Source organism: Syngnathus typhle, linkage group LG12, assembly GCF_033458585.1.
Source record: "Syngnathus typhle isolate RoL2023-S1 ecotype Sweden linkage group LG12, RoL_Styp_1.0, whole genome shotgun sequence".
NCBI lineage: Eukaryota > Metazoa > Chordata > Actinopteri > Syngnathiformes > Syngnathidae > Syngnathus > Syngnathus typhle.
In genome coordinates this window covers 2404271-2431798 of record NC_083749.1, presented here as the reverse complement: position 1 = coordinate 2431798, position 27528 = coordinate 2404271, and the positions used below count along the sequence as shown (strand labels likewise).

General features: G+C 42.0%; 1 protein-coding gene across 6 annotated transcripts in view; it reads left to right on the top strand.

Moving 5' to 3' along the window:
- Positions 1 to 27528, top strand: part of vav2 (vav 2 guanine nucleotide exchange factor) — a 68491-nt gene that overhangs the window by 2846 nt on the left and 38117 nt on the right. For all 6 annotated transcript variants that reach the window (XR_009716394.1, XM_061293365.1, XM_061293364.1 and 3 more), the window contains exon 2: positions 17667 to 17783. Coding sequence is in view for 5 of the 6 variants with exons in the window: in XM_061293365.1 (XP_061149349.1) it covers positions 17667 to 17783 (117 nt within the window). In the remaining variant the exon portion in view is untranslated. The remainder of the gene's footprint in view (positions 1 to 17666; positions 17784 to 27528) is intronic.

Sequence of the window (27528 nt, the reverse complement as noted above, 5' to 3'; positions counted from 1 at the left end):
TTTTTTGGAGATGCATCATAACTCCAAGTAGTTCTCATTGTCTGAAACCCGAAGCCCTTGGAGGCCTTCTTCATATTCCACCGGTTCTTTCTCATCCTTTTTTCCCCCCCCTCTGTTAGCTAGGTAGTTGCAAAACCCTTTGGGACGATCCTAGCTTTTGTTTCTGCTCCTGCACACTCGCTCGCGTGTAGTAAGAACGTTGTCACCGTGCCTGCCACAGGGCACCGAGTTATACGCTAGAATTGAGATCCTACATTTAAATTTCTCTTAAATGTCACATTTGATTAACCGTCACACTTTGAAGGCCATCAAGCTCCACAAAACAAAATAGACCACCCGGTCTTGTCTAAAATATCTATTAGGGAATGGGGAGGTCCATACTGTAGACCCCCCCGTGGGGTAATTTAATCTCAGCCTTTGGTGGACTGTTGACCACTTGACCCAAGCGCTCGCCGGATGCAGGTAATACCGCTAATGGACCTTGTTAGGGACACTTCCTGGAGGGAGCAGCTGGGACCGTGTCACCAGAGGCTAATGGGATTGACGGGAAGAGAACAAAACGAAGCTCGAGCTTTCTAAACCTTTTATGTGAGGAAATTCACTTCCCGAATCTTTAAATTCTTCCATCGATGTGTTGATCTTTCATACCTGTCGTGTTTTTGTTCTTGGGGTGACAAAATGGATGTCCCGCTGTTGATTCCCACTTGACCTGGAAGTAAAACTAAAGATGCTCTCAGGATCAAGCGAGTCGGGACAAACTGGGAAGTCAAGAGCTACTTGGATCTTTTTATGTTATTTTCCGCAAAGTACAAGTGAAGCTCTGCTGAGAAGTGACAACATCTTGACGAGTGTGCACTCGTGGACAAGTGCTTGCTTGCGTGCGTGATATGAATCGAGTCTTATCACGTCTTTCGTCGTCTTTCCATTAAAACGATAAAAGCTGCTGTTATTGACACAAATAAACACGCTGAGTTTGCACTATTCATTCTTTGGCTAATAGCTCAAAGTTATCTTCAGGTCAAGAGGTACCAGGATTAATTTAATCGAGAACTAATCGACGATCTGATCAATCGCCTCGTGTTTTAATAATCGAGTAATCGTTCGGAGACATTGTTTGAACTGAAGATTGTCGAAATCCGTGTGTGGAAAGCAATTGTTGCTGTCATGCTGAAGTTGCCAGTGGGCGGAGCTTAGAAGTTTGGACACAAAATGTCTCGATTTAGTAGACTGAAAAGGACAAGTGAACAAATCCCAGATTTGCTGCCACATCTCTTTTCGCCAATTTACAAAGAAGCTAGCGCTAATGTTTTCGAACTTTTTAAGCTTCTCGATCGTGTTGGAGGCATTTTGTGGCAGATCTTCAATTTCACCCCTGCAAAGGAATTCCAATTGGAAGAAGCTTCTTCTTCTTTTTTTTTTTTTAAATTTCACTAGCCGAAGGAGTCGCGGAGCCTTATGAGCGCCATCTGATTTTTGAAGAGGCTCCATCTGCATGGTGGTTGTTTGGGCTGATTAGCATGGGCACGGAGAGCTGGAGTGCCTCCGTCGTTGCGGAGCCAGCCACGCTCTGCTGGGCGCCATCACCAAATGAAAAAGTTGTGACCAGCCAGATGGCAGAATATCTCCCCTGCAGTTCCTCTTGTGCCAGACAACAGAAGATTGTTTTATTTCTTCTCTAGTCATTATTTTTGCTCTTAATTTACCGTAATTTTCTGACTATAAATCGCACCGGAGTATAAGTCGCACCAGCCATAAAATGCCCCAAAAAGTGAAAAAAAACATATATATGTATATAAGTCGCTCCTGAGTATAAGTCGCCCCCCCACCCAAACTATGAAAAATAAACGCGACTTATAGTCCGAAAATTACGGTACTGATCAGTTTTTTTTCAAGCAAATATTTTTTTTTTGAAGTGAAGATCATTTTAAGTAATGGCACAAAGTCGATGCAGAATTTGTCTTCGCGGGCCACGTAAAATGATGTGGCGGGCCGTATCTGGGCCCCCGGGCCTTAAGTTTGATACCTATGAGCTAAACCAACTGGAACAGATTAAGATCTGGACTTTACTTCCGAGGAGACGCGAAGCAGTTCCCATCCCCCTGTGGACACCTCCTACCTCAGCGCTACCGACACACACACAAAAATGCTCAACCTCTTCCGGGCAGGAAAGATAAGCAACTTCATGTTTTCTCTTTTCCAAAGGAAACAGATAATATGTACTCCTATGACGCACGGGAGCAAACTTGGGAGTCTTGTTTGTGTGTTTGTTTGGAGCTGGAGCTTTTCGGGTCTTTGCCACGGAATGGAGAAGCACAGATATCTTTTTTTTGCTGACGCGTATTGATCATATCACATAATTGGCTGTGGAAGGACACACGGGTTGGGTTGCACTGTTAGGCTCGCTCTAAAAAAAAAAAAAAAAAAAAAAGACCACTTGGTTATTGATCGCTCTGTCTCTTGCTAATCAAACGTACAAAGTGGAACAGTGTAATGTGCGGATGCAGAGGGCGGGAGAGGTCATTTCCTGATGGCCCAGCTTTTGCTCCCCCGCTAGCTCTGAGATGTTGTCTTGGTCAAATTCTTCACGGTTGTTTTTTTATTTTTTTTTCCCCCTTCCTTATCGGGTTTGTTTTAGGGGTAAACAAAAGCCGGTCGGATCTGTTGGGTAAAATTCTTGTCACAGGTCTGCTTCATAGCTTCAATGTAATTTATTTATCTTGGAATATTAGAAAGCGGTCGAGGCTGACATTCCACACACCAGGTACCAGGATTACCTTGATTTTATAAAGTCAAGGTTCAATAATTACCGGCTGTTACCGGTAACTCGTATTTGGAAGGAGAAAACAAGCCGAGTGGAAACGGAGCAGAGATGGAAAGAGTGCCGAGTGTGCGTTTTGTAGTAACCCCGAAATTATATTTGTAGAGTTGTTTAGTCTGCTGCCTCGGCGCTGTGTGAGGGCCCGTCTTTCACGGCACGCCTCGTTCCTGACGATTCTACCGTCTCGGTTTGTGCGGGGAAAACCATTTTTATTAGATATTCGTTTCACTCAGCGTAGCTGTCAAAAACGCATTTGTGTCAGTAAGCTGCTCTTGGTGTAGCTAGTAAAAAAATAAAATAAAAAAAAATAAAAGGGAAGTGGAGTGGGTTTTATTTTTACGATGCAACTGTTTATTTTCCACAGTTGTGGTTTTGATTGATGATCTTCTTGAAATGTGATTTCTTCTCGATGCCCGGTGAGAGTCAAGCCAGGGCATTTCTCAGAAGCTAAGAAAAAAAAAATCCCATTAGGCTCGCCACTAGTTTTGTGTTCGCATTGTAAAAGTAACAGGGTGTAAAGAGAATGTGGTTAAACTATTCCGATTTATTGGTCAAGGCTCCTGGGGAATTCTAAAGACGGAAAAAAAGGCTACTGAATCTGATTGCGACGAAGCTTTTAGCGGGTTTTACCGGTGAAATTGAGCATGTCTCACACTATGTCTGGTTCTCCGCAACTACTTAGCTCCATTAGCAGACAAATGTTTAACTACACAACACCATGAGAACCAGAAAGATTTATTGACGTTTACTAACCTGACGCACACAAACCTGGCTAACCGCGCTGTTAACCACATTAGCTAGCCGGACCAAGTTGAGGCAATTAAAAGGCACGGTGTCTAATAAAACTCATCAATTTGAGAAATGAGTCAATACACAGTACCGTAATTTTCGCACTATAAGTCGCATTTTTTTTCATCGTTTGGGTGAGGGGGGGGCGACTTATACTCAGGAGCGACTTGTATACATATATATGTTTTTTTTCACTTTTTTGGGCATTTTATGGCTGGTGCGACTTATACTCCGGTGCGACTAATAGTCCAAAAATTACGGTAAATAAGTTTCAATTGTATTGTTATTTTGTGCCTTTAAGGTTCTCAAAATCCTTTAACACACTCTTTTATTCAACTACTAATGATTAGTCAGCAGATTAGCCACACTCAGCCCGGTTGAATTTGGTGTCGTAATACTGAATTGCACTTAAAGTGATACACGTGACCTATTAAATTGAATAGATGAATATCAAAGTAAAAAAAGTATAATCATAAGCAACTGATCAAGTTCCCCCAAATCCATATTTTTCTTATATTTCACTTCCTGCCTCCAAAGAGTTTCATAATCTTCTCCTCAGCCGTCTTGCCGCACTCGACCAGACAACAAGAAACATCTGGACGTAGAACAGAGAGTTCCAAACACACCCTTCCTTCCCCACCTTGAGCAAGTCCACCACCTTTTGGCCGGGACACCCCTGCTGTTATTCTTGCAAACTAAGCACAAGTTTGACATTCTTCTCATGGCTTAGCTCATTTCGGAGAAATCTGCGTGCGGCTTTCTTTTCGTTGTGGTTTTGCTCTCACTAAGTGTTATTTTGTTTCTCCTGAGGGGGGGCTCAACGTGAGCTTAACATGCCAGACGAGACACCTTCGCAAATGTTATGTTACTAATGGACACACTGACATGTTTTTTTTGTCTGCCTACCTAAAAGGTTATTTTTTCTTCTTCAATATAACTCGACCTTGACGGAGGAGTGTAGGTGGAGTGACATTTTTCCCTGACCGCTCCCCTCAGAGTTGATGAACTGCTATTGTCACCGTCATTCATCTTTCTCGATTTCTGCTTTACACTCGAAAGCAGCTTTCAAGAAAAACGTAAAAACTACAAGGGTGAAACATTCATTTGTATTCCGCTCACATTCCGCGTTTGTTTTGTAGCTTTCCAACCCCCCTTTCTAATCTTTGTATGGAATTAGGTGATGGTTGCTATCTCTACGAACAAACTCCGTCCACAATGCCAAATTTTTAATTAGCCCGCAACATGCCTCGACTTTCATTTTCTCTGTTTACGTCCGGAGACATTTTTGTTCTGCCACCACTGATAGCGCCGCAAATTGAAAGTAAACCTTCCCTAATGTCTCGCAGTGCCCGGCCAATATTGTGTGTTTAATTGGCAAAACTAATTCATATTTCTACGCCCCAGTGCATTTTAACATAACATCGATAACCGTCTTTTCATTTACATTTATAGATTTATAGCCCCGCCCCCTCCCCACAAAATCATTCAGTCAATCGACTTTAAGGAAAATAAAACAACAACGAGCGTTGTTTTCCTTACTGCTCAAAGGCGTGTACAAACGCGAGAAACCGTGGTCATGTTATCCTCGCTCCCCAAGGAAGGCCGCTCCAAGGAGGGTGAGGAGGTGTCAGCCCGCATCTCTGAGATCAGTCCGGAATCTGGAGGTGGGGCGTGAAGTGTTCCAAGGCGATGACAATGAGAGATCGCTCATGGAGGAACTCTATGAGAGCAGACAGCTGGACGTCACGGGCCTCGGGCCGCTTGTACTCCTGCTGACACCGCTGTCGCCTCTGTTTGCTCATCCATTAATTAGAGTCGACCTGGTTCCTTTTTCCTATCTGTAAGAGCAAAAATTACTTAAATATATCACCTGCTGAGTACTAAATGATATCTGGGGAGAATTTGAATGCTTGATGATTTTTTTTCGGGCGATAAAGCACAATTAAAATGAATTTTTATGCCACCCCTCCTTTTTTTTTTTTAGATTTAAGATTTTAGTCACAGCCAGGTTCAACGCACCTTCAAAATAAGCAACCTGTAATCCAATGCAGGAATAGAAAATGCAAATGTATGTTCCATCGGGCGGATTAAACGCAAAAAGTGTGTGGGAAGACAACATACTTTAATGCCGCCGTAACCTTGAAGTGCTTCCTTCTAATTAAAACAATAAGACTTGGGAAACAGACATCATTGGCATAACTTCCTCGACAGCAGCTTATAAAAAAAAACAGAATAGCAGAATAAAAGAGAACATTTCTATTTTCCCAGCCAATTAATGACATGTTCCCCTCTTGCCTCAGGACAAACGGGAACACAATAATGAGGAAAACAATCGCACAAAATGTGATGAGAATTCCTCACCATTTGTTTAACAAGGCACCTGTTTAACTGGATTAAGTTTGCACGTTGCGCAAACTTTCCCGTTGTAACCTACTTAAAACTTTTAGCTTGGTTTTGTTTCTAAAATGGCGCGTTTTCAACAGCTGCTTCCCCGAAGAGAAAGTTGTCTCCTGAACAGCTTAAGCCATCACGACGGCATCTGCCTCTTGAATTATTCACATCTTTGAGATCATTGGCTCTGTACAATATGTCAACAGTAAAAATAGACTCTCTTCTTTGCAGTTTTATCTATAGCTCAACCATAATTTATTGATTTCTTCTTTCTCAGAAAGCCTTTGTGATAATCCCCCATAATACTGGATTTGTTGTAATAATAATAAAATACAAATTAAAATAGTTTTACATTATCGCGTAAGATTGTCGCGAAATAAATTGAATTTATGTTTATAATAGAAAATTGCTTTAAAGCGAATTTATTTAATTGGTTTGTCAGGCGCTGGAAAAATAATAAGCGAATTTTTCCACTCCATTCTGCCTAGTTTGCATGTGGGTGAGGTGAAGAGCTAGTTTTAAACATAATGAATATTGATTGATAACTGTCTGGGACCCAATGATTGATGATCTGTCCCTTGAATCACTTAAGTGACTATTTGCTATGGAAATTTGACACTCGGTCGGACTGTGAGCTATTTACACTCAATTCTCATTTATCAGTTGCAGATAAATAATGCAAAAGAAAATTAGTCAGCGGCGGCCTCATGCAGAGCATGGTGTGATAAATGCGGAGTGAATTACTCCGCTTGGGTTCAATGTGAAGATCAATGACCAACTCGCAACTCGGCATCTTCAGCTCCAAGTCAATGTAAAAGGAGCTTAATCATGAACCTCAACACATTTACAGTTGCTCTTCATGAACTCCCATTTGTGTTTGCATTCAGTCTGTGGTTAGCATGCGCACACATTAGCTATCTTACCGTAAATTCCGGACTATAAGCCGCGACTTTTTTCCAAAATTTTGAACCCTGCGGCTTATAGTCAGGTGCGGCTTATATAAGGATTTTTTTCGTGATTTTTGTGATGACTTGATCACTTTTATACACTGGGGTATCTTGAAGAAAAAAAATAACAAGAAAAATACTATTTTGAAACACTACTATGGCTGCTGCTTATTCTGGCTGTGTTGCTTGTGACTATTATGAGCTTTAGTAGGAATGCACGCTAGGTGAACTGCGTCAAAGGCCTCTAAACCCTTCATCACAGGCAATGTTTAGAAAGACATGTTAAAGTATGTTATAAAAACTTTAAAAAGGCTTTCTGTGAACGGTCTGTCTTTGTAAAAAAACGCGTGTGCACGTGCGGCTTATAGTCCGGTGCGGCTTATATAAGAAAATAACTAAAATATCCCCCAATTTTAGCTGGTGCGGCTTATAGTCCGATGCGGCTTATAGTCCGGAATTTACGGTACTTTTTTTGTAGCGTGTTTTAATATACGACAATCAAACATTGTCAAGATGTAATAATCGGTTAGCTGCTTTAAAAAGCACGCCCTGGACATTTTTTCTTGTAAATCGTCGGAGTATTTCTCTCCAAACCATTGTCGCGTTCTGATGGATGGTTTGTAGGACTCAAGCTAACAGTGTGATTGGTTAGCGCTGGTCGAAGGGATGCGAACAGGCGGATCACGGCATTATTACTGCACAGGAATTGATCGGAGGGCCCGAGCAGGACGATCCAGCTCTCAGTTTAATGAATAATTTAAATGTGAATGATGACTCAGCACTAGTACATGTGTTTACTCTGCTATAAATAAATACGGTGAAAAAAAACACACAAAATAATAACATGTTTTTGTTTAAGGTGTGATGCGTCAAAATGACTAATGTCTTTTGGATTAATGTTCGGTGTGCTCTTCTTTTTTCTGCGTCACGTACAAAATTTAAGGGCAACGGCAAAAAGTATTTTTATAGTTTGCCCTGATATTCTTCCACTTTATGACCAACACGTTTCATCTGATCTGCTGCATGAGTGTTTTTCTTCCTGAGGAGTGTCCATGTGTTCGAACACAACCTAAACGACATAATGTGGAAATCATGATGGAGGCAGCTCGATTTTGGTCACCCTCCAACTATAACAGTTCACAGTCTTGTGTAAATAAAAATTTTGGAGAGTCTTTCTGGGGAATTCCCCCCCCCTTGTTCATTACGACGTCAGAAGTCAGTGATGTTGGAAGATTTGACTCAAAATCAAGTTTCGCTTTCTTCTCTCTCTTCAAACAGCTCTCTCTGTGAACTCTAAATTACGAAGCTTCCGCTGTCTGTGCGACAGAGTGGCTGCTGTGAATTAATGCAAAGAAATTTAATGTTTAAGTCGGAGGAAGACTATTGTTAAGCAAAAAGGGATCCGTGCAAATATTTTATGGGCAAGTGTGTAGAGCTATGGAAATGATCAGACGGATTCGCGGTCGTATATAAGTATTGGAATATAAAGTCTCGAACCACGAGGTGAGGTCATGTTTTGTAGCAGCCCGATACAATTGAACTCATTTGACCCAGTTAAAAACGAATCTTTGCTGTTTATTTCTGTCAATGGCAGCGAATAAGTTAATAGAAGCCAGATTGTAGCTATTGTTACGGAAGGCGTAAATAGCCGCTTTACGAAGTTGCTGACTGTTCCTGTAGTGCTGCGCGGACACAAAGGAAGTCTGGATAGAATGTTGTTTATTAGAAGGGCAGGGAGGTCTTTTCTTCCTCAGTCAAAGAGCACAAGGAAATCCCATAAATGACTTCATGTCTTGGCCTCTGATGGTGAAATGCAGTGTGAACATTAAAGCATGGCTGCAAAAAAGCTTGCATTGGCATATTCGCTCTGGGAAAGCCCCCATCTGCAGCTGAGGGCACTGGAAAAGTCTGATTCGGATTATTTACTTCAGGGATCCGCACATATGTGTAACATATATATATATATATACATATATATATATATATATATATATATATATATATATATATATATATATATATATATATATATATATATATATATATATATATATATATATATATATATATATATATATTATTTGTATTTATTTATATATATATTATTTGTATTTATTTATATATATATTATTTGTATTTATTTATTATTACTATTTTTGATTATTCTTAATTTAATTTTTTAATTATTTTTAAATTTTTGTCAATTTTTTTTAATGTATTTGCGAGTACGTATTTTTGAGCACATTCCAAACATATTTGCAATTAAGTACAGCTTACCTTGTAATAGAAAGATCCGGAATGACTGCAAGGTAAGTCAGTAGGACTCGCTCTGTATTTGTTCTGTGCACTGATGAGATCAGGGAGTTCACGCTGACAGTTTTGCGTCTTTAAATTGAGGTTACCATACAAGCAGTCACGCTCCGAGCAGACTACTCCAGCGACCGTCACCGTGGCGACGACACTCGCCGTGTTTACAATTAGCATTTGCTGCATCTGAGCGATCTGCAGCACAGTGTGATGTGGACCACATTGACGTTAAGAACACAAAGCTGAAGCTTACATTTGTTCTTCCAGGGCGTGGCCTCTTTATTATCACATCTCTCCAGTGCACCTCTGAGACTTGATCGTCACCATATCTCTTGCTTCACGTGGGCCTGAGCCAATGTGGGGGTTTTGTGCCAGGTTCTTTGCATCATCAAAATCCCGCACGATTACCACGCCTCGCTTATCTGCTCGTTTGCATGGTCCGAGGACAGAGCCCGCTTTGTGCCGCATCGACTGGTTGCCGCTGGAGAGGCTTTTTGGTGCAGATGACAAGAGTAGGACAAATTATTTCAACGCCACAGGGAGGAGGAAAAAACAGTTTTTTATCTGGAGCTGGTTGATAATGTGGATTGTTTGGGTTTGAGTTGGTTGCTCTTGCTGGTGATCCACCAACTTGTCAATATGTGCACCGATAACAGTGATTGCAGCCCTCGGCTTCGATCTATTGCTATTGATCGACCCGTTTGAATAGACACACAACAGTCGACGTGTTTATTTAAACCAACTGAATCTGAATCCTAAATATTTTCATTCTCTCAATTCAATGACCGAGCGGCTCGACACCGCCCCACCTAACCCTGACCGTGTCTAATCTTTGCCGATTGTTGCTTCTGACTGAAGCAGTCTAACCCAGAGAGCCGAGTCACGGCAGTGCAGCCGGCAATTTAAATTTTAATTGGCTAGATTTATCTTCACCGTCCAGTGTGACAGGCTGATAAGTAGACTTGATAGCAAAGAGTCTGTTCTATAAAGCTCGGCAAAATCCAGATATCTGGGGAGCGACCGCTCGAAAGAGTGGAATGGATTGATGGCAACATCGCACAAACATGCACAGTCAAGGTTTAAGTGCAGAGCTTACCTCGAAGGTTTTACGAATCGATTCGACTTTTTGAGACGCTGTCATCATTTTATCCTTCCGGGTCTGTTCAAAGCGTACTAAGGGGTCGGTGATGGACTCCAAAGCCCACCCAGCACATATCTTATTTAATTTCCGTAGCCCTAAGTTCCATCTGTTAATGCCCTTTTCCTAACAGCCATCGAGATTCACTTTCAAGCAAAATTGCATCATCAAAATGCAATGAAAGTGTAATTGAATAATTATCTTATGGGACACAGCGGCTTAATGTGTAATTTCCCACCGTAAATGCTGTGCCACCATGCTGTTTTGTAATATCGCCACGGTACCCAGGAGCCACTGTTCAAAACAGCGCCGAATATAAAACAACCTACCACCGAGAATATGAGCAATGCCTGAGTCAAGCTCAAAAATCCCAAACATATGTCCAAAATATGAACTGGCAATGCTTATTTGCTGGGAGATTAAAAAAAAAGTTGGCAGACTCAATCCTGTAACTTAAACTGCAGCCACCCAAGGCGATTAGTCTGCAAGTTTTCCGCTCCACGGCCACATCTGAGTCTCACTTTCATCCAGCCTCCTCCTGCTCTCCCTCCAGACCTTCTATGTTAGTCTACTTTAGTGTCTTCACCTAAGTGGACATTGCTCGGCCTTAATGTTTCACTCCCTGCCGCGTGATAGATGGACGGACAGTAGGATCTGCCTAATAATCTTTTGCCTCCTGTAGAGGGAAAGCATTTGTAATAGCCAGGCCCTCTTATTACTAGCGCAACACCTTTATGAGCAAATCTAAAATCCCGCTGTTAAGCGGTGCCGACACAACTACTTGTTTTACCAAAAGTCCCTGTAGTAGTTTTGCTCTCAATGTTCCAGTCGTTCTGTGCTCCACCTAAGAAAAATGGATTTTTCAATTGACCCGATCGGAAATGATAACTCCTTCACTGCCATTGACGGCTATAGACGTCAAAGATTCATTTTTGGGGTGAGTGAGCCTGATCCTTAACCTGAATTGTTGATTTCTTTCTAATTACCGTAATTTTCGGACTGTAAATCGCGTTTTTTTTTCATAGTTTGGGTGGGGGGCGACTTATACTCAGGAGCGACTTGTATACATTTTTACATTGTATACATTACTTGGTTTTTCTTTTCACTTTTTTGGGCATTTTATGGCTGGTGCGACTTATACTCCGGTGCGATTCATAGTCCGAAAATTACGGTACCTTTTGATTTAAATACCAGGCAGACACTCAGTCCAAGTCGTAGTAAATGTCAGGACTGACATTTCCTTGCCTGAACTTGTTCGTTTTGGCAAAGTTCCAGCTTCCTTTGAGGAATTTGCACTCTCGTAGCACATTCTTTGTCAATAGCTATTTTGGTACGTTGCTTATTTTGTCAGCTACATACGGCCTGTGGCGGTCTTGCTTCATTCATACCAAGCGACATCAGAGCCAAGCGAGACGAGACAAAACCTCTTTGTGCAGCCTTTGCCTACTACAGCGAGACCATTATTCCGAAATAAAGCACCGATCTGGATTGCAGAATCCCTTTCAATTCACACAAAACTTCTCCACATTTGCTCCGGACTTTTTACGATGTCGTTTTTATGTCGACGCAAATGTCATGGACCTCGGCTTTGAACTGTAGAGGTGATCATTTGCCAGTATTCTACCTCAGGTTCTGCTCCATTAACTATCACACCGAGAACTATAAAGCGAGCTTTGTGTTGGGCATACCAGCTCAGCTCACCTGAGTATACGTTCGCCTGCTCTATCGACCATTCTATTGAGTCATTAAAGAATCCCGTTGCCTTCGGGGCTGCATGTTGCAGGGATTGTATCCAAGTCAAGTGTGTAGCTTTTATTTGCATTTTCTTCCAGTCAGCGTGTTAACTTTCACCATAAGGTTTTTATTTTTGCCGGGTTGGAATTCAAAGAAACGCCTCAAGGATGCCGAGCATGACGGCTGATGTCATGATTAATGGTCGTCCTTGAGGATGCCTTGTTTGTGATATGATAGCGTGCATTATCTTAACCTGCGAGGCGCCGGCATGTTAATTAATTACCCTTTCCAGATGAGGAGATTGCTTCATCTCACATCTTATAGGCTTTATAGGCTAACGGCTTTATTAGCGCCACGTGGGGTTGTCATTTTTTTTTTTTTTTTTATGGCACTGCTGTTTATTGCAACCTGTTTTTACATCATTGTAGTCCGGTCGGCCTTTTTTTGTTTCCTGGTTGAAATCCGGACATGTCACTTCTAAATTCTCGTTGGAAAGGTTTAGGAGGGTACGATGACAGATGATACATACCACGAGGCAAAATATGATAACCTCCAGTATTCATCACCCAATGTCTGCTAGTTTATAACCTCCATTTGATGACTTTAGTGTCACGCTCACTCTTAGTAGTGATAAACTTCTCGGAAATATCACCTTCATAAAGACGATAATGTGCTTTCAAATAACGGCCAAGGCTTCTTTCATTGGTCACCAATCTCCACTTTGTTATTCAGCAGCCGTGTCGAGTCCCCTGAATGCCCCCCCCCACCCTCCATCTTTTTTTTTTTGCCATCTGCTTTGAAATTAATGGCCACGTTGGAAAGTAGGCTAAATCCAGAGTGACAGCTTTTTTTCAGCCTCCTATTTTTAAAGAGCTGCTGCAGGCACAAATCCAAGTGTGTGGGAGAAAGAAGGGGAGAGGAGAAAAGGTCCATCAAACTGTTTTCGCCTCTTTGAGTCTCACCTCTGCCCTACGGGATGATCTGGCAATCATATCTCAGAGCTTCGCTTGGCTGCTGATGTCGGCGTTTTGGGATCTTCTGCTGGAGAGTGTTTGAATTTATTTCAGATCGTAGACACTGGATTAAATGATGGAGTTATTTCAGCAAATAATTCCAGTTCAGAAATTTGGTCGGCAGTATCTACTATCTATCTCTAAGCCCAATTTTCTGATGCTGTTTTTGTACTGCAAGGGCCTTTTAGCTTGACTGAGCAACAACTCTCTTCTTTTGCAATACTCCCCACTGTTGCCATCTCCCACCATCCCGCCCGCCCTCCCTCTCAAGGTGGATTACTGGCAGAAAGTGGACGTTTGATCCCGGCCTTCGCTCTATATCCGCCTGACAAAGCTCTCAGTATCTCTTTTTTTTGTTTTTGTTATCCAGGCGCCTCTGTTCTACGCTTTTACTGTCTTTTAAAAAAAGATAAGCTTTTGTACCGCTTGATGTCGAGGTCTCGCCGAGTTGAGCCCAGGCGGTTGAAGGGTCACAAGTGAGAAGTTAATTCAGGTTCGCCGGGATTGAATGTTGGACGATCACAGTTTGTAAATATAGAAGGATGCGAGGACAGCATTTTAGGGGGCATATAAAATGATATTGCGAACCAAAACCAGCCCACAGGCCTTATGTTTAACACCAATGCCATATAGCTTTCATGATGTATTATATAGTGTAGCTAGAAAGTTTGAATGCCAGGTAGGTCTTGCTTCTAAAATGGCCTACAATGCCCCAAAGCCTCCAACCGTTATGAGCATGCCATAAAAATGACGAAGCTGTCCCGACCGACTCCAAGAACCCTGTTTTAATCATGAGCGAGTACATTTCTTCATAAAACCTTGAAATATATCAACACAGGATGTAATACCGCATCCTTAGGCGTGTTGTACAACTTGCTTCCATTTTTTTTCTGTCTGACTTCATCTGCTGTAGTTTTGTTGCGGTTTTAAGTTAATCGTATTTGTCAAGGATGATGCTTGAATAAGTCTGGAGCTTCAGTTGTACAAGTTTCCAATTAATGCTGGAAAATGAAATTATTTATCTTGGCCACGGTAATGTAATTAGAAAAGAGATGTCGATTTTTTTTTTTTTCTTTATATGTGATGATTGAATGTTCATCCGAGCTGCAGCGATGCTGATTAAAGCGGCCCCCAGTGCAAGTTGGGTAATTAATCGTCTGCTCTCCGTGTTAATAGCATTAGTCACCTTGGAGATAATCACGGCCATCAAGAGCTCAGAGCTGTACATAATGGCTCCTTAAAACAAAGGTAAAGCAACCTGTGCTAATAATGTACTCATTGGTCCTCTTGGCATTTGAGCTTTGGATCAGAATTTTGCTTACATTAGCTAATGGGCCAAGTGGGAGTGTCACGATCTGTGTCTTTGCTTTCGGTTTCATGTTACGTGTCGACCCGGTCCATTGTGTCCAATCAGCCCTCTCGGGGATTTAGCACAAAAAAAATATTTGTGTAGGGAAATCCCCAAGGGTTATCAGTCAAGGAGCTAACTCATGCTTGACTCGTACGTGTGTCACCACCACGCTATGCCCAGTTGCGATCTTTGTCCTCGTAATGTCTCCCGTGCATATTTGCTCTTGAAGGATTTATGTGGAGAAAAGTGAGCAGTAACATTTCACATGAGAGGATTGCCAAGTTTAACCGGCGAGGGGAAGACACTAGGGAAAAAGATGAATGTAGTCTTCGACTCTGTTGTCTGATGCCATAAATTACCTGGTCATTGATCCATGGCTGTCCCTGCGGACCTTCCTACATTCATCAAGCCTTCGGTGTAGGATGGACCCGAGTGGGAATTTCTCACTTTAGTCGTGGAAGCCTGTTGCTTGGATACACCGATTTGTATAAGCGTGGATGGTAGCTGGGGATCGGGGTGGCGTGGGGGTGGGGTGGGCATTATGCACATGCACAGCAGCTTTCGTCTGAGCTGTTTTATGACCTCGAATCATTTGTAAAATGGTTTTGGATCACCTCCATGAATGTCAAACAAGTTATTGCCAAGAAGCAGATTCGCAGACCAAACAGTTCCAACCATATTCAAACACGCTTGAATTGAACTCTTCTGCTGTAGTTAATCGTATTGAATATTTCCTTTTTCCACCTTTGTCATTAACTCCTTTTTCTTTTTGTCCCTCGTTGCATTATTTAAAATCTAATTGCACAGCCAAAGTAAAGAGTCTTAATCTAGATGTGGTCGATTTTGGTGGGGTAATTAATTCGATCTAAATGTTCACTCTCAACCCTCGGCTCAGCACTAATGGCGGCCATTTAAAGTCATCGTTCATACTGCAAATACAGATCTACTCTGTTCTCAAACAAAGATTTAATTATCTGAGCCGCAGTCGGGGATCTGTATCTTGAAGACGTAAAGTTTCACAAAGCTTTTCTCTCCCAAGAAGTTTTTGTTTTTAGCTACAACCCAATATGCGCATCTGACTTGCTTTACATTTATTTTCTTCGCGTGACCCGAGAAAAGGTGAAAGTGGACCTAATTTAATCATGTAGTCATCACAGTGTTCAACACCTTTGGAGTTCATCCTCTCAGATGACTTCTTCTGTAATGGAGATTAACCCCACCAAAAAAAATGCTAGTGTCCTATTTACAGGGCATATTTTAACACCTCGCTAATGAGCTGGTTGGTCTTTGTCTTCTGCCTGTTGTACAAGACTTAAAAGTGTGGTCGATCCTCGGCTGCTTACAGGCTTTTAGGGCTAATAGGATAAGATTAACACATTTGCATGCTTTGCTATGAATTATTCATGCATGGTCTCCTCCAATTTGCCGGAGCGTGGCCTTTTCTCTTTACGGACTTCAGGATCTGGCTGACCTGGAAGCAGGTTGGGCGGGGTTTGATCGTCTCACTCAGTCACTTTTGGGAGTAGCTGTGTGTTTTTGTGTCAGTTTAAGGATAAACAGATTTTTTTGTTGTTGTTGTCCCAGACTGCTTCTATTTTTTGACTTCTGCTGCAGCAGTCTGTTTTGTGGTATCAATTGTCGTGAAGGTGGCTGACAGGTGGGTGTCTCTGAAGACGTTTTTTTTTTTTTCTTGTGAGGAGTGTCATTTTTTTCAAGCAGCCATTTAAAAGAAAATCTTCTCATGCTTGATATCGGCTCCCATGGCAACATTCTACCATCTGTACTTTTCTGTCTTTGTTTGGATTCACCATAGAAACAGGTAAAAATAAAAAGGCCACAAAACGAGTTAATAATCTAAAAAGCCAAAAAAGAATCAAACACCTGCTCACTTTTCTAATTTGCAATTGAATTTTATTGTAACACGTAAAAACCACGAATGGCTGTTTTACAATGTGGCTCCAAACCAAAAAGTGCTCGCGACTGGATTAATGGACTAAATTTAAATAGTATTGCAGCCGTGATCCAATCTGTAGTTTCCAAACCTAAAAAGTCTCCGCTGATTTTATAGTGTCTTGAGGCGCTTTCAACTTCTTTTACAATATAATGTACCTTCTCGCTTGCCCACAGTTTTTCCCACATTTTTTTTTCCCTTCCCGCCAGTCAGATCATCGCAATTCTCCCGGCTGCTTTTCTGCTCTTATCTCTAAACATGCATTAGAATGTCAGACACATTATTCTTCTCTTCAGCAAACGTGCTGGAACAACCCCCCCACTGCAGGTGAGGATTCACAGACTCGATAACCTTTGCCACTGAACCGCAAATGTCAGTCCCGACCAATCACGTTTCTTTTTAGCGGCGTAAGGGGCGGATCTCTCGTGGTGTCTTCACCCGTGACACTGGCACTGAGCAGACGTGCACACTTGAATGAGAATGAGTCAGCGAGTCTCTCAGGTGTGGCCCGCTAAAATCCGGCAAAATCCCGGAATCCAGATCTGGTATCAGATGAAAGCGGCGCTTTAGCTCGACTTGCTTATGTTCCTCGGTTCAAACTATGAAAGCTAATTAGTTCAGCAGGCTGACAAGTAACATGTCTCGCTTGGTCAATTGGAGCAACAGGAAGCCTTGCATCTCATTAAGCTTGCCGGAGAACATTGTGTATTTTCTCAACGCTTGATGCTCCGGAGCATACTTCAGCTGGTGCAATGGTTGCCATCTGAAAGGCATGCGGGTACTAAACCCAGCATGAGGCGTGATGACCAAAGCTGCTCGTGGCCTTACTCATTGAATCCAAGTGCAAACTTCAGGAATGTGTTTAGATGAAACTTTCGGCAGTCTAGGAGGAAGCATTTTGTTTTTTCATTAGTTGGTTTGCCCTGAAGTTCATAACAATAATATATAGCATAGCATAGCATAGCATAGCATAGCATAGCATAGCATAGCATAACATAACATAACAGGATAACATAACAGAACATAACAGAACATAACAGAACATAACAGAACATAACATAACAGGATAACATAACAGGATAACATAACATAACAGGATAACATAACATAACAGGATAACATAACATAACAGGATAACATAACATAACAGGATAACATAAAAAAAAAAGGAATGACACAACAGCAAATCACACGAAGCAATTAATCCGAATTGTCTGTCTTTTCTAGTTCCTTTGTCTGAAGAACATCCGGACATTCCTCAAGATCTGCCATGACAAATTTGCCCTGCGGAACAGTGAGCTGTTTGACCCTTTCGACCTCTTTGATGTCAGAGACTTTGGCAAGGTGAGTGCATTTTTTAACGTTTACGTATCCAGATGCTTGCGCGAGACATGCTAGGACGCAATTCTCTCGCTGTTTGTATTTGGTTTGCAACATTCATATTTTCGGTTCTAGTTAAAGCAAAGATTGTGATGCTAAATCGATTTTGACGACTGATTATTATGTTTCCCGTGCGGTAAGAAAGTTAATTCAGTCTCGTGTCAGACGAGGCTCTACAAATTTGGATCCCACTCCTCCAGAGGTGCCTTCTCCATAAAGATTGCACCGTGATTAATTACAAGCACAAAGCTCTTATCTCCTCATTTCAGTGAGTTGTCTAATATGATAGAACATTTCCATCCCGGCGTGACGAAAAGCCTGATAAATAAACTGGGAGAGAAAGAAAAAGCAGACAAGGACTCTTGGCAGTTTGTAGATAAACCGCAAGACGATGCTTGGCAGTCAATGAGCTCACAGTGAATGGTATTAAAATCAAGGAGCAGTCAGAATCAATCACATCGGGCTTCCGTACGTCAATTTGGAAATTGCTTTTGTTTGGTCTCGCTGGTGGCGGGCTCGTCTCACCATTGATTTTTCATTAAAGCCAAACATCGCATTTTCATATATCGAACTGAGTAGATCCCGACTAATGCGACTTACATTTAAATTGAGGAAATGACTCGGAGAGAATGTTAAAATCGGGCTGTTTGTCTTTCGTTACCTTCTCTGGCAAGAAATGTGTCTTTTACAAACACATCCATGTTTAAGTTCTATATATTCTGGATTTTCCTGATCTGGAATGAAGTTATGCAAGCAGGACTGTGAGGAGAAGACGCAATGATGGCTTTAAAGCAGAATCATCTCCAAACAATAATCAGCCAGCTCTGGTTGCCCTTTTTAATACTTCAACAGTGGGTGTCAGAGTTCACATCTCCTGATCTCTGTTCACCATCTTTTCCTCTAATGATGACTAGATTTGGGTCAACTTGCAATTGCCGATTCCCGTGGGATCAAATGGGAGCCTTCTCGGACCCCTAACGAGCGAATATTTGTCTGGTATCACCTTGTTACGTTTTCTGCATCCTAAGCCAGCCCCCATCATTACAAATTCATTATGACATCATTAAACCAATGAAATGCAGCGTATTACAGTAGACCCCAGAGAACCTTTTTATTTAAACACCCCCCTTTCATCCAAACCCAGCCGCCTCGTTTCCCGTTCTCCCAACCAATTTTAATTAGCCACCGAAGGAACATTGCTGTCATTTACATGAACACGGCAATCAGTTTATTTGGCTGTTGCCGTGATTAGCATAATTAGCCTTGCACCTGTTAGCCATCTATCAACAGTTTGGTAATTTTATTCTGGAACCCGGAGAGGGGAGGTAACTTCCTGTCAGAGTTCCCGCCTTAGTTAAAGAGTGCAATATTTGGAAATTTTCATTTTGAGACTTGATTGTGAAGGTCCGTTCAAGTGTAGAAAGGTGAATAATAATTCAATATGCGCCAATAAAATTAAATAAAATTAAATAAAATTAAATAAAATTAAATAAAATTAAATAAAATTAAATAAATACATTCACTTGAAGGTCATTTTCTTCCAAATCAGCACGAGTATGTTGGGAAAAAATCCACCAAATAACTTCCCCATTCATCTCTTCTTCATCATCACTTGATCTCCACTACTCCTCACTCATTCATCTCACACCCATTCCGAGTCGGGCTAACACAAAGCTCGAGGCAGGGAAAGCCACCACCATGCGAGGCGACTGAGATTGCCATTGCTTGGAGATCTTTGATTACTCCTTCTGCTTCTCCTAATCGTTTCCAAACCGAACCTCGCTCCTTTCATTTCCGTCCTGTTCTCTGTGGCAACAAAAAAACTACGCATCCCTATCCAGCACGGCCAACGTCTGGAACGTACCACTCGCACTACGACGGGAATCTCATCAGACCAACTAAATCTTCATTAGCTACTGGGAAGACATCCTTCCAGCGCCAGCAGACACTTTAGTGTCGGCTTACTCTGCCCTCTTACGTCCATCAGGACCCCCGACTGCAAGTTCTTCCTAGACATGATCAATAATTCATTCCAAATGCCACAGTACTGATGATAATTCATTTGACATGAATTATAAATGGCGACTTCCTCTCCCTTCTGTGCTTATACTACCCCCCCCCCCCCCCTCTCTTCTGTCTCTATCTCCCATGACCTCATTATCCCCACAGCTTGTTACGGCAATTCATGTCGACACAGGTGGTTGCTGAGCAATCCGTCGGATTCTCAGATTTGCTGGTTGAGATACGATGCTTGGAGTCTCGCAATTGTCGCGATCGAATTAAACAAAAGTCACAGTGTCGGATGTTTGTGAGCAGAGAAGTGGAAATAACCACCCAAGTCCATCGGATCATTGAGCGCACCGTCAGGGCTGCCATTAAATGTGTTCATGGAGATGGGGCACATCTCAATGCTGGAGGTAGGCAGATGGACACACGTACACAACCCGCCACCTCTCGCGCTAAGCCACGGGCCATCAAGCCTCGGCTGGAGTCGATGAAAGGGCTGTAAAATGGAAATTAAACTGAACGGATGACGTGATATTCTCATTACTGGCGGAAAGCATTATAGAACGTTGAAGCTTTTAGAGAAGGATGACGGACGGAGTTTAGTTCTGATCCCCAAATGTTTTAGTCATTGATCATTTGATTTCAATGTTCCACAATGCAATTAGCATTGTGCTCCTCCCGCCCCGTGGAGCGTTGCGCTTGACGTAATGTAATTCAATTATCAATAAAAGCCGGCAGTCAGGCTCCTTATTAGGTTATTAACACCCCCCCTGCAGTGGACACATAATTGAGGTCCTCCTCCGTGCTCCTCGTCATTAATTTCCCCACGTGTTGAGCAGTAGAGCGGACTACCTAATGTGTGGCTAAAGTTCAAACTTTCCCCATTTGAAGTACTAATTAGCATTTGTAAACATCACCTCAGAAAACTAATAAAGGATGAAGAGACATCGGTTTTGACACTTGCGTGACTGACTAAGATATGACCTAATTATTTTGGAGCAGGTGCTCCACCACAACAATAGGGACCGATTGAGAAGCCTTGGGCATTTTTTCCTCTGATGCCTCCCCTGGTGAGGTTCTGCGGCACCAACCACGAGCAAACAAGACGGGAAACAATCAAGGACATATTGCATTTAGTCTTCTTTTTCTTTGCATGTTATTTATTTATTCCATGTTAATTTATATATTTATTATTCATTAACCAAAATATTATCAGACTATTAAAAATTAAATTAATTATAATTAATTATATTAAATTAAAAAATATATAATATGTTAAAGAAAATGTTATTTATTAGTTCTTACCAAAATATTATCAGACTATTCTGAATTAAAAAAAAATAATAATGGGAAAAATAATACGTTCAAGAATAAAAGAATGTAGATTAAGATAATCAACGCACAACGGGTGGGAACATTTTGTTAATTTGGGAGTTTAGTGACTGATTCTATCTGACAGTTTCCACAACCTCTGACTGTGTGTGTGCATGTGTGTGTGGGCCTTACACGCTGCGCTGTCAGCCAAAATTGCCAGTCGAGGTTGGCCGAGTAGCCATACCTGCTCATCATCCCGCTGCTCCAGCCTCACCCTGGACAAAGCAACATCCAGCCCCTCCTGCCAGAAACGGCATTATGGAGATCAGGCTAAAAGATTGACACAGAGGGGAAGAGAGGAGGGGGGATGGACCAAGACAGGCTCAATGATAGCGGCGAGCGTTCAGGGAAGGCAAATTAGTTTCCCGCTGGATCCTCCCTCAAAGCAGCCAGATGTGAGGAGAAAAAAGGAGGAGTCAAATAGAAACGACAAGCAAATCAAGCATGAAGATGTACACGAGTGTTCCTAATAATCGGGCGTGCTTTAGTCTCTGAAATATCTAAGAAGAGTGACAGAACCCTTACATCTCCAGCAATGAAGAGGCTCTTCGCTTGGGCACACGCCAGCCGCCCTTTGTGATGAAAGAGCGTGCCTAGCTCGCTAAATGCCACGCACAGCACGCCTACGCTCACTTTTCCCATCAGAGGATTTGCTATACCGTAATTTTCGGACTATAAGTCGCGTTTTTTTTCATAGTTTGGGGGGCGACTTATACTCAGGAGCGACTTATATACATATATATGTTTTTTTTCACGTTTTTGGGCATTTTATGGCTGGTGCGATTTATACTCCGGTGCGATTTATAGTCCGAAAATTACGGTACATCCACTTTTGTGGTTCATGTATCATTTTGTACTTTTCTAATCATATTGACCCTCTCATATGTTCACAGCAACTTCAAAAAAAAAATCCCAAAAGTCTTTTTTTTTTCAAATCATTAGCCCAGAATACAAAACTTTGAGGTCAGACCATTACAGGACTTAAAATAACTCTGGTTGTGGTTGTGCTCCAGTTTCCTCTCCAAAAGGGAAACATTGTTAACTTCGGCCTTGCCCCGGTTCAGCAAAAGGCGGCAAGCTGTGAACAACATTACCGACCGAGTAAACCGCCCGCACCTGCAGAAATGCGCCAAGACGGACAACCGAGGGTGTTTAGCCGACCGGCGCACACACACACATACACACAGTGCATACTTTGTTAGTCTGCTTGCACACTCGGGCTTTCCTGGTACAGCATGTTTCCACCCTGTCGAGAACAGTGCGGCGGTTGTGCGTGTGGTTTTTAAAACTGCCCAGACGTCCGCACGCACACGCGCACACACTCATCACACTGGATCGCTTTCATGACGGTGGAAGCGGCCGTTCGCAAGAGACAGCGACGGCCACAGACATTGGGCAGCGCCGCTTGTTTGCGGTCGTTTGGAAAATGTGGAGGAACGCTTGTAATAGACTGTAATTAGCGGGGAATTGATAAATTAGCAACTGTGTTTGCTCTCTTTGGAAATGATAACGTGTCGCTTCGCATGTCATTCATGTTTGGGGAATGTGTATTTATTTCGCCGTTGTGTGGCGCAGTGTATGTTACTGGAAAAACCTCAAAATAGTTATTTCGAGGCCCGAATTTTCTCCTACGAAATTCATCGCGGTGACCTTCGTGACGACAACCAAAGACAGCAGTGTCTAAATCTCAGCTTCCCTTCTTCTACCCCGGGCTCCCGACCTTAAAAACAACTTTTTGTATTACTGTGAGATAAATAATCCAATAAGCGTAGCACCCCACGGCCATGCACACAACAAATGCACCCGGAAAGTTCTCAAAGTCACACGAGATGTGCGATTGCTCACCAAGCTGCCGTCTGAGAACCTTTTTTTTTTTTTTCCGTCATGTCATGTAAGAAGACTAAAGCTCTCAAGGGGAGAGGATGTTCTGTTGTGACTTATTTACAAGTTCTATTATTATTGTTATTTTTTTGATGTCACACGAGAGCTAAACAGGATGTTGCCCTTCCTGCAGGATGGGGGACGGCCGGCATCCTATTTATACTCCTGTCCTGTATTTGCCTCCTTTTGGGAAGGAACATTTTAATCTCGTTGGAGCCCTTTGCCATCCCTCCGTTTTAAGGTCAAATGCTTCTCTGCCTTGCTGGATGTTTTTGGCATCGTCTGGGTTAGCAAAGCCCTCCCCCGGTTCTCGTCTGCAGTTGCATAATGACTCACAAATGGTTGTCCGTTTTGTCCGAAGGCTGTTTTTCTTGCCGCGCGTGAATCGGAACGCATCACATCATCCAAACATTCCTGAACGGTAGCTTCAATCTCACTCAAAACGGAACCGTCAGAGATTAGAAATTGCCAATCCGCAGTTTAATTGTGTAGAGGAAAAAATGGAGCTTCCTTCCTCTCAAATGCTGAGTTGCAATATTTGCGGCTGTTGTTTGATTTAAAATCATCTGACGCATCAAAAAACAACACAAAAGAGAGAGTACGTCATGCCCAGAAGTGGATTTATGAAACACCAGAAAGCGAGGCGATCCCAGTCCGATGCATTATTAATACGCGCCCTACCTAATTTCCACTAATCTGGTTTGAATTAGCCAGGTACACACGGGGGTCGATTTTGTCTCATAAATTGCAATGCTAATGACGTGGCTGAAAAGGCTTTTTTTTTATAATGGCAGATTTAATAAAGATATTTCACAGGGAATCATTTATCAGTCCATGACAGGCAGGCAGCAATTCTTTTTTTTTTTTTTATACGGTCTCTCCTACATAAACTACACAGACACAAAGCGGCTCGATTGGCCCGGGCCACATCAGTGCTCGATCCACAGCGATACAACTTTATCTGCCGCAGCACATTAGCTCAACTCGGTTGCTGTGAAAGGAGGGAGACAAAATTGGTGCGGAGAAAGGCAGCCTCCATTTACATCAAGCTAATTTTTGGCACTGTGGGCAGTCATGAGGAAAAAAAAAATCATTGAATTTTTTTATTATTACTCTGACAGATTACTGATAAGACCTGACAGCACAAATGATTTGACTGTAGCAGATCTCATGAAGGGACTCAGGCGTCACTTACGCAACAGCCCATTAATATTTGCTGGGTAAGAGTCCTTCCAAAATCTAGTTTTATGTTATTGATGGAGTTATTTGCTAGATTATTGTATCACAATAAAAGCAGTACTATCATATTTATATGTTTTTATATTATATTTATATATTTTTATATATTTTTTATATATTTTTTATTGATATGTTATTTATTCTATATTTATATATAGAATATTTCCTATTATGCAAATGTAACACAATCTATAAATAAATATAACACAATAAAGAAATATGGATGCCAGAAGGGTGAATTATTTCTTTGTTGCTGTATTCAAAATCATAATAAAAAAAAATGACTAAATGATTACTCCAGCAACCCATTTACGTGTCAATATTGTTTGGTGGTAGAATAAACTTTCAATAATTGGGACGGAATAAGAGTATATATTATTATCTTTCGACAAAATATTGTACCAGATGTTTTCTCATGTGTTCCAGCAAATGCTTATTTTGGTTTTGGTAATGGCTCTCATTATTGTGACGCTCAACAACAATTTCAGTGCTTATGTGTTTGTCCATTCATCCGTCCATTCATCTCTAAAACCACTTATCCCTTGAAAGGCCATGGGAAGGGGGGTGGGCTGTCCCAGCTGACAGTGGGCAAGAAAAAGGGGAACCTTGTAGGCAAATTGCCCGGCAAATGTAGAGGTAATAGAGGCAAACACACACACACACATGGACACACACATACATAAAACCTGTCCCAGCTGGGGTCTGAAATAAGACCACATCAAGACAAAAATTTGAATTTGCCTCCAACGCGACATGGAATGATTCGAACGCTCCGTGATTCAGAGGTCAAAGATCGCATTAAAGTCATCTTTGAATGTCGACTTTGAAGCGACCGTCTTCATCATGCCTGGGGACGCCTTTGTTGTCTCTGCCGTGACTTCATCTTACCAGAGCAGTCACATTATCCTTTGTTCGCCTCATCTGTCCGTCTAATAATACTGCTCCCAGGGGACATGGCTACCCAGTGTCGTTTTCTTCCCCTAATACACCTCCCCCATACCATCTCGTCCTGGAAGTCAGGATTTAATGAAGACTTTGGCTGCCATCATTGACCTCTCCTACTGCCAGAATCTGCTCTTTGTTACTTTGTTTATCCCCGTCTTTGATGAAGCTAACTGCAGTTCTGGAATATAGTCTCAGGGAGTTCAATCCCAAACCACAGAAGGAACATCTGCCTTTACAAAAAAAATAAAACCCACAAGTTTTCAACCTTTCCATCTTTTTTTATGTCCAGCCACATTATTGGATACTGGGCAAAGCTTATTGGCGAACGAAAAACATCCAATATCCGACTGTTTGTTTGTTTGTAGCTATCTGGGTGGTGCGTTTTATGTGTAAGCTAATGGTGGCTATCCTGCTGTCAAGCTAATGCTCTGTAATTGGCCTTCTAATTCTGGAGGATAATGAGGCTGAGAACGGTGGCAAAGGCTATGCCGTTAAGACTCGCCTTTAGACTGTTAGCGTACATAGATGTAATCACAGGATGGCAGGTAGACCCCTTTTAATGAGACCGAAAAAGGATTTGCTGTCACAAAGCCGTTACGGTGATAATTGTTCGTTAATTACCTGAACAGATTTCTCCTGGAAGATACTTGCTGCAGTCAGCGGTGGTCATAATGTAGTTTTCTGATGCATTGCAGTGTCTCAGGAATTTATTTTTTGACCCATTCTGCTTATGAAGTCCGTCATTTAAATATTGATTCGATCATACGCCTTGGGGATCTTTGCGATGACAAATATAGGCCGGGTCTTTTCTGGTCTGCGTGCGTGACGATTTAGGATTGTGTGCGAGCGGATGTTTGTGTCCGCCGTCCTCCTCCCGGCAAAGATGAATAGAAATATCCTCCTGTGAAGTAATAACCTCGGGCTTAACCTCAGCACAGTGGCAGCATTTTGTTTTTGTTTATTTTATATCTGTCCTCCAGAAAGGGATTCGCCATCCGTGCAGGACTATAAAGTGTAAATCAATGACGGGCTTTAATTCGAAGCCTCGAGAAAAGACGTGATCATTTTTGTTTCGTGCTATGAAAGCGGGCCATCTGGCTCGAAAGGTCGAAACATGAACGGATGAATGGTGTTGCCGTTGGTTTCAAAATGACTGTTTTGAGTTGAATCACGGTATAATGGAACTCTTATCTCAAGGCGTTTATATTTTGCATTTTAGGACCACAACAGCATTATATAGTTTTTCAACGAAATAATGCCGACATCACGATGTGCTCAAAAGTGTTACGATCATAAAATTCTAATTGCTGCAAGCGAAACTTGCTCGCAGTGTCTGTAGAGAGAGAAATCCAAGCAGCTTTTATGGCTTCCATCGCTTACCCGTCGCCATTCTGATTGGTTTCGACACTTCAATAACCTTGTAAATAGACGATGAGAATGTGGCCAATTAGGCTAATACAGCCATAAAACAAATATTGCTCAACATGGGCAGGCGCATAAACAAATACAAACATGACCCGCTTAAAGTGTTTTGCGAGCCTTATTTGTATTTAATCAGCGAGACGATTTGTATGCGTGCACCCGTGATCACAGATTGTGTCTTAGCGAATGTTGCGATAATTGCGTTAGTTTAGTCATCGGTAAATCCCCAGATTAAGATGCGAACCATTAAAATATCACGTGTTTGAGGAGATTACGTAGTTTGAGCCTCCGACATTATTCCGACTTCTAATTAACGCCACGTTTTGAAACGAAAAGACGGTTCAGGGTGATTTATCGATTTAGCGTCTTTCGGGTATTCAGATCTGGAGTTTAGAAGGGCAGAATTGACAAGTTCAAGTTTATTATATGAAATATTCATAGCGGCTGGTTTATTTGATGCTAAAACTTTGAGACACACAGCAACAATTTAATGGCCTGATTCCTCTTATTATGCTGCTAGTTGTATTTTTTATTTTTATGACTTGCCTTTGCCATCTGATATCGGTGCAACTAACAGTCTGCAGCCGATCAATCTCTTTAAGGCCCCTTCAGGGCAGCTTCTCGACAAAGCTTCTCAGTCTTTATCTCATTCCCACCACAAATGAAGGCCATATTTTCAACCACTGGAAAATGGATTGAAGGGGGAACATTTTTGATCTGTAATGAAAGCGGAGGTGGCGGGCTGGATGTTATCTCACGCTGTGAACAAAAGCGCTTGTGACTGCCGCAGTACGGCCCGGTCATTAATGCAAGCTAATAAGAGAAGAGGACTCAACGTGAC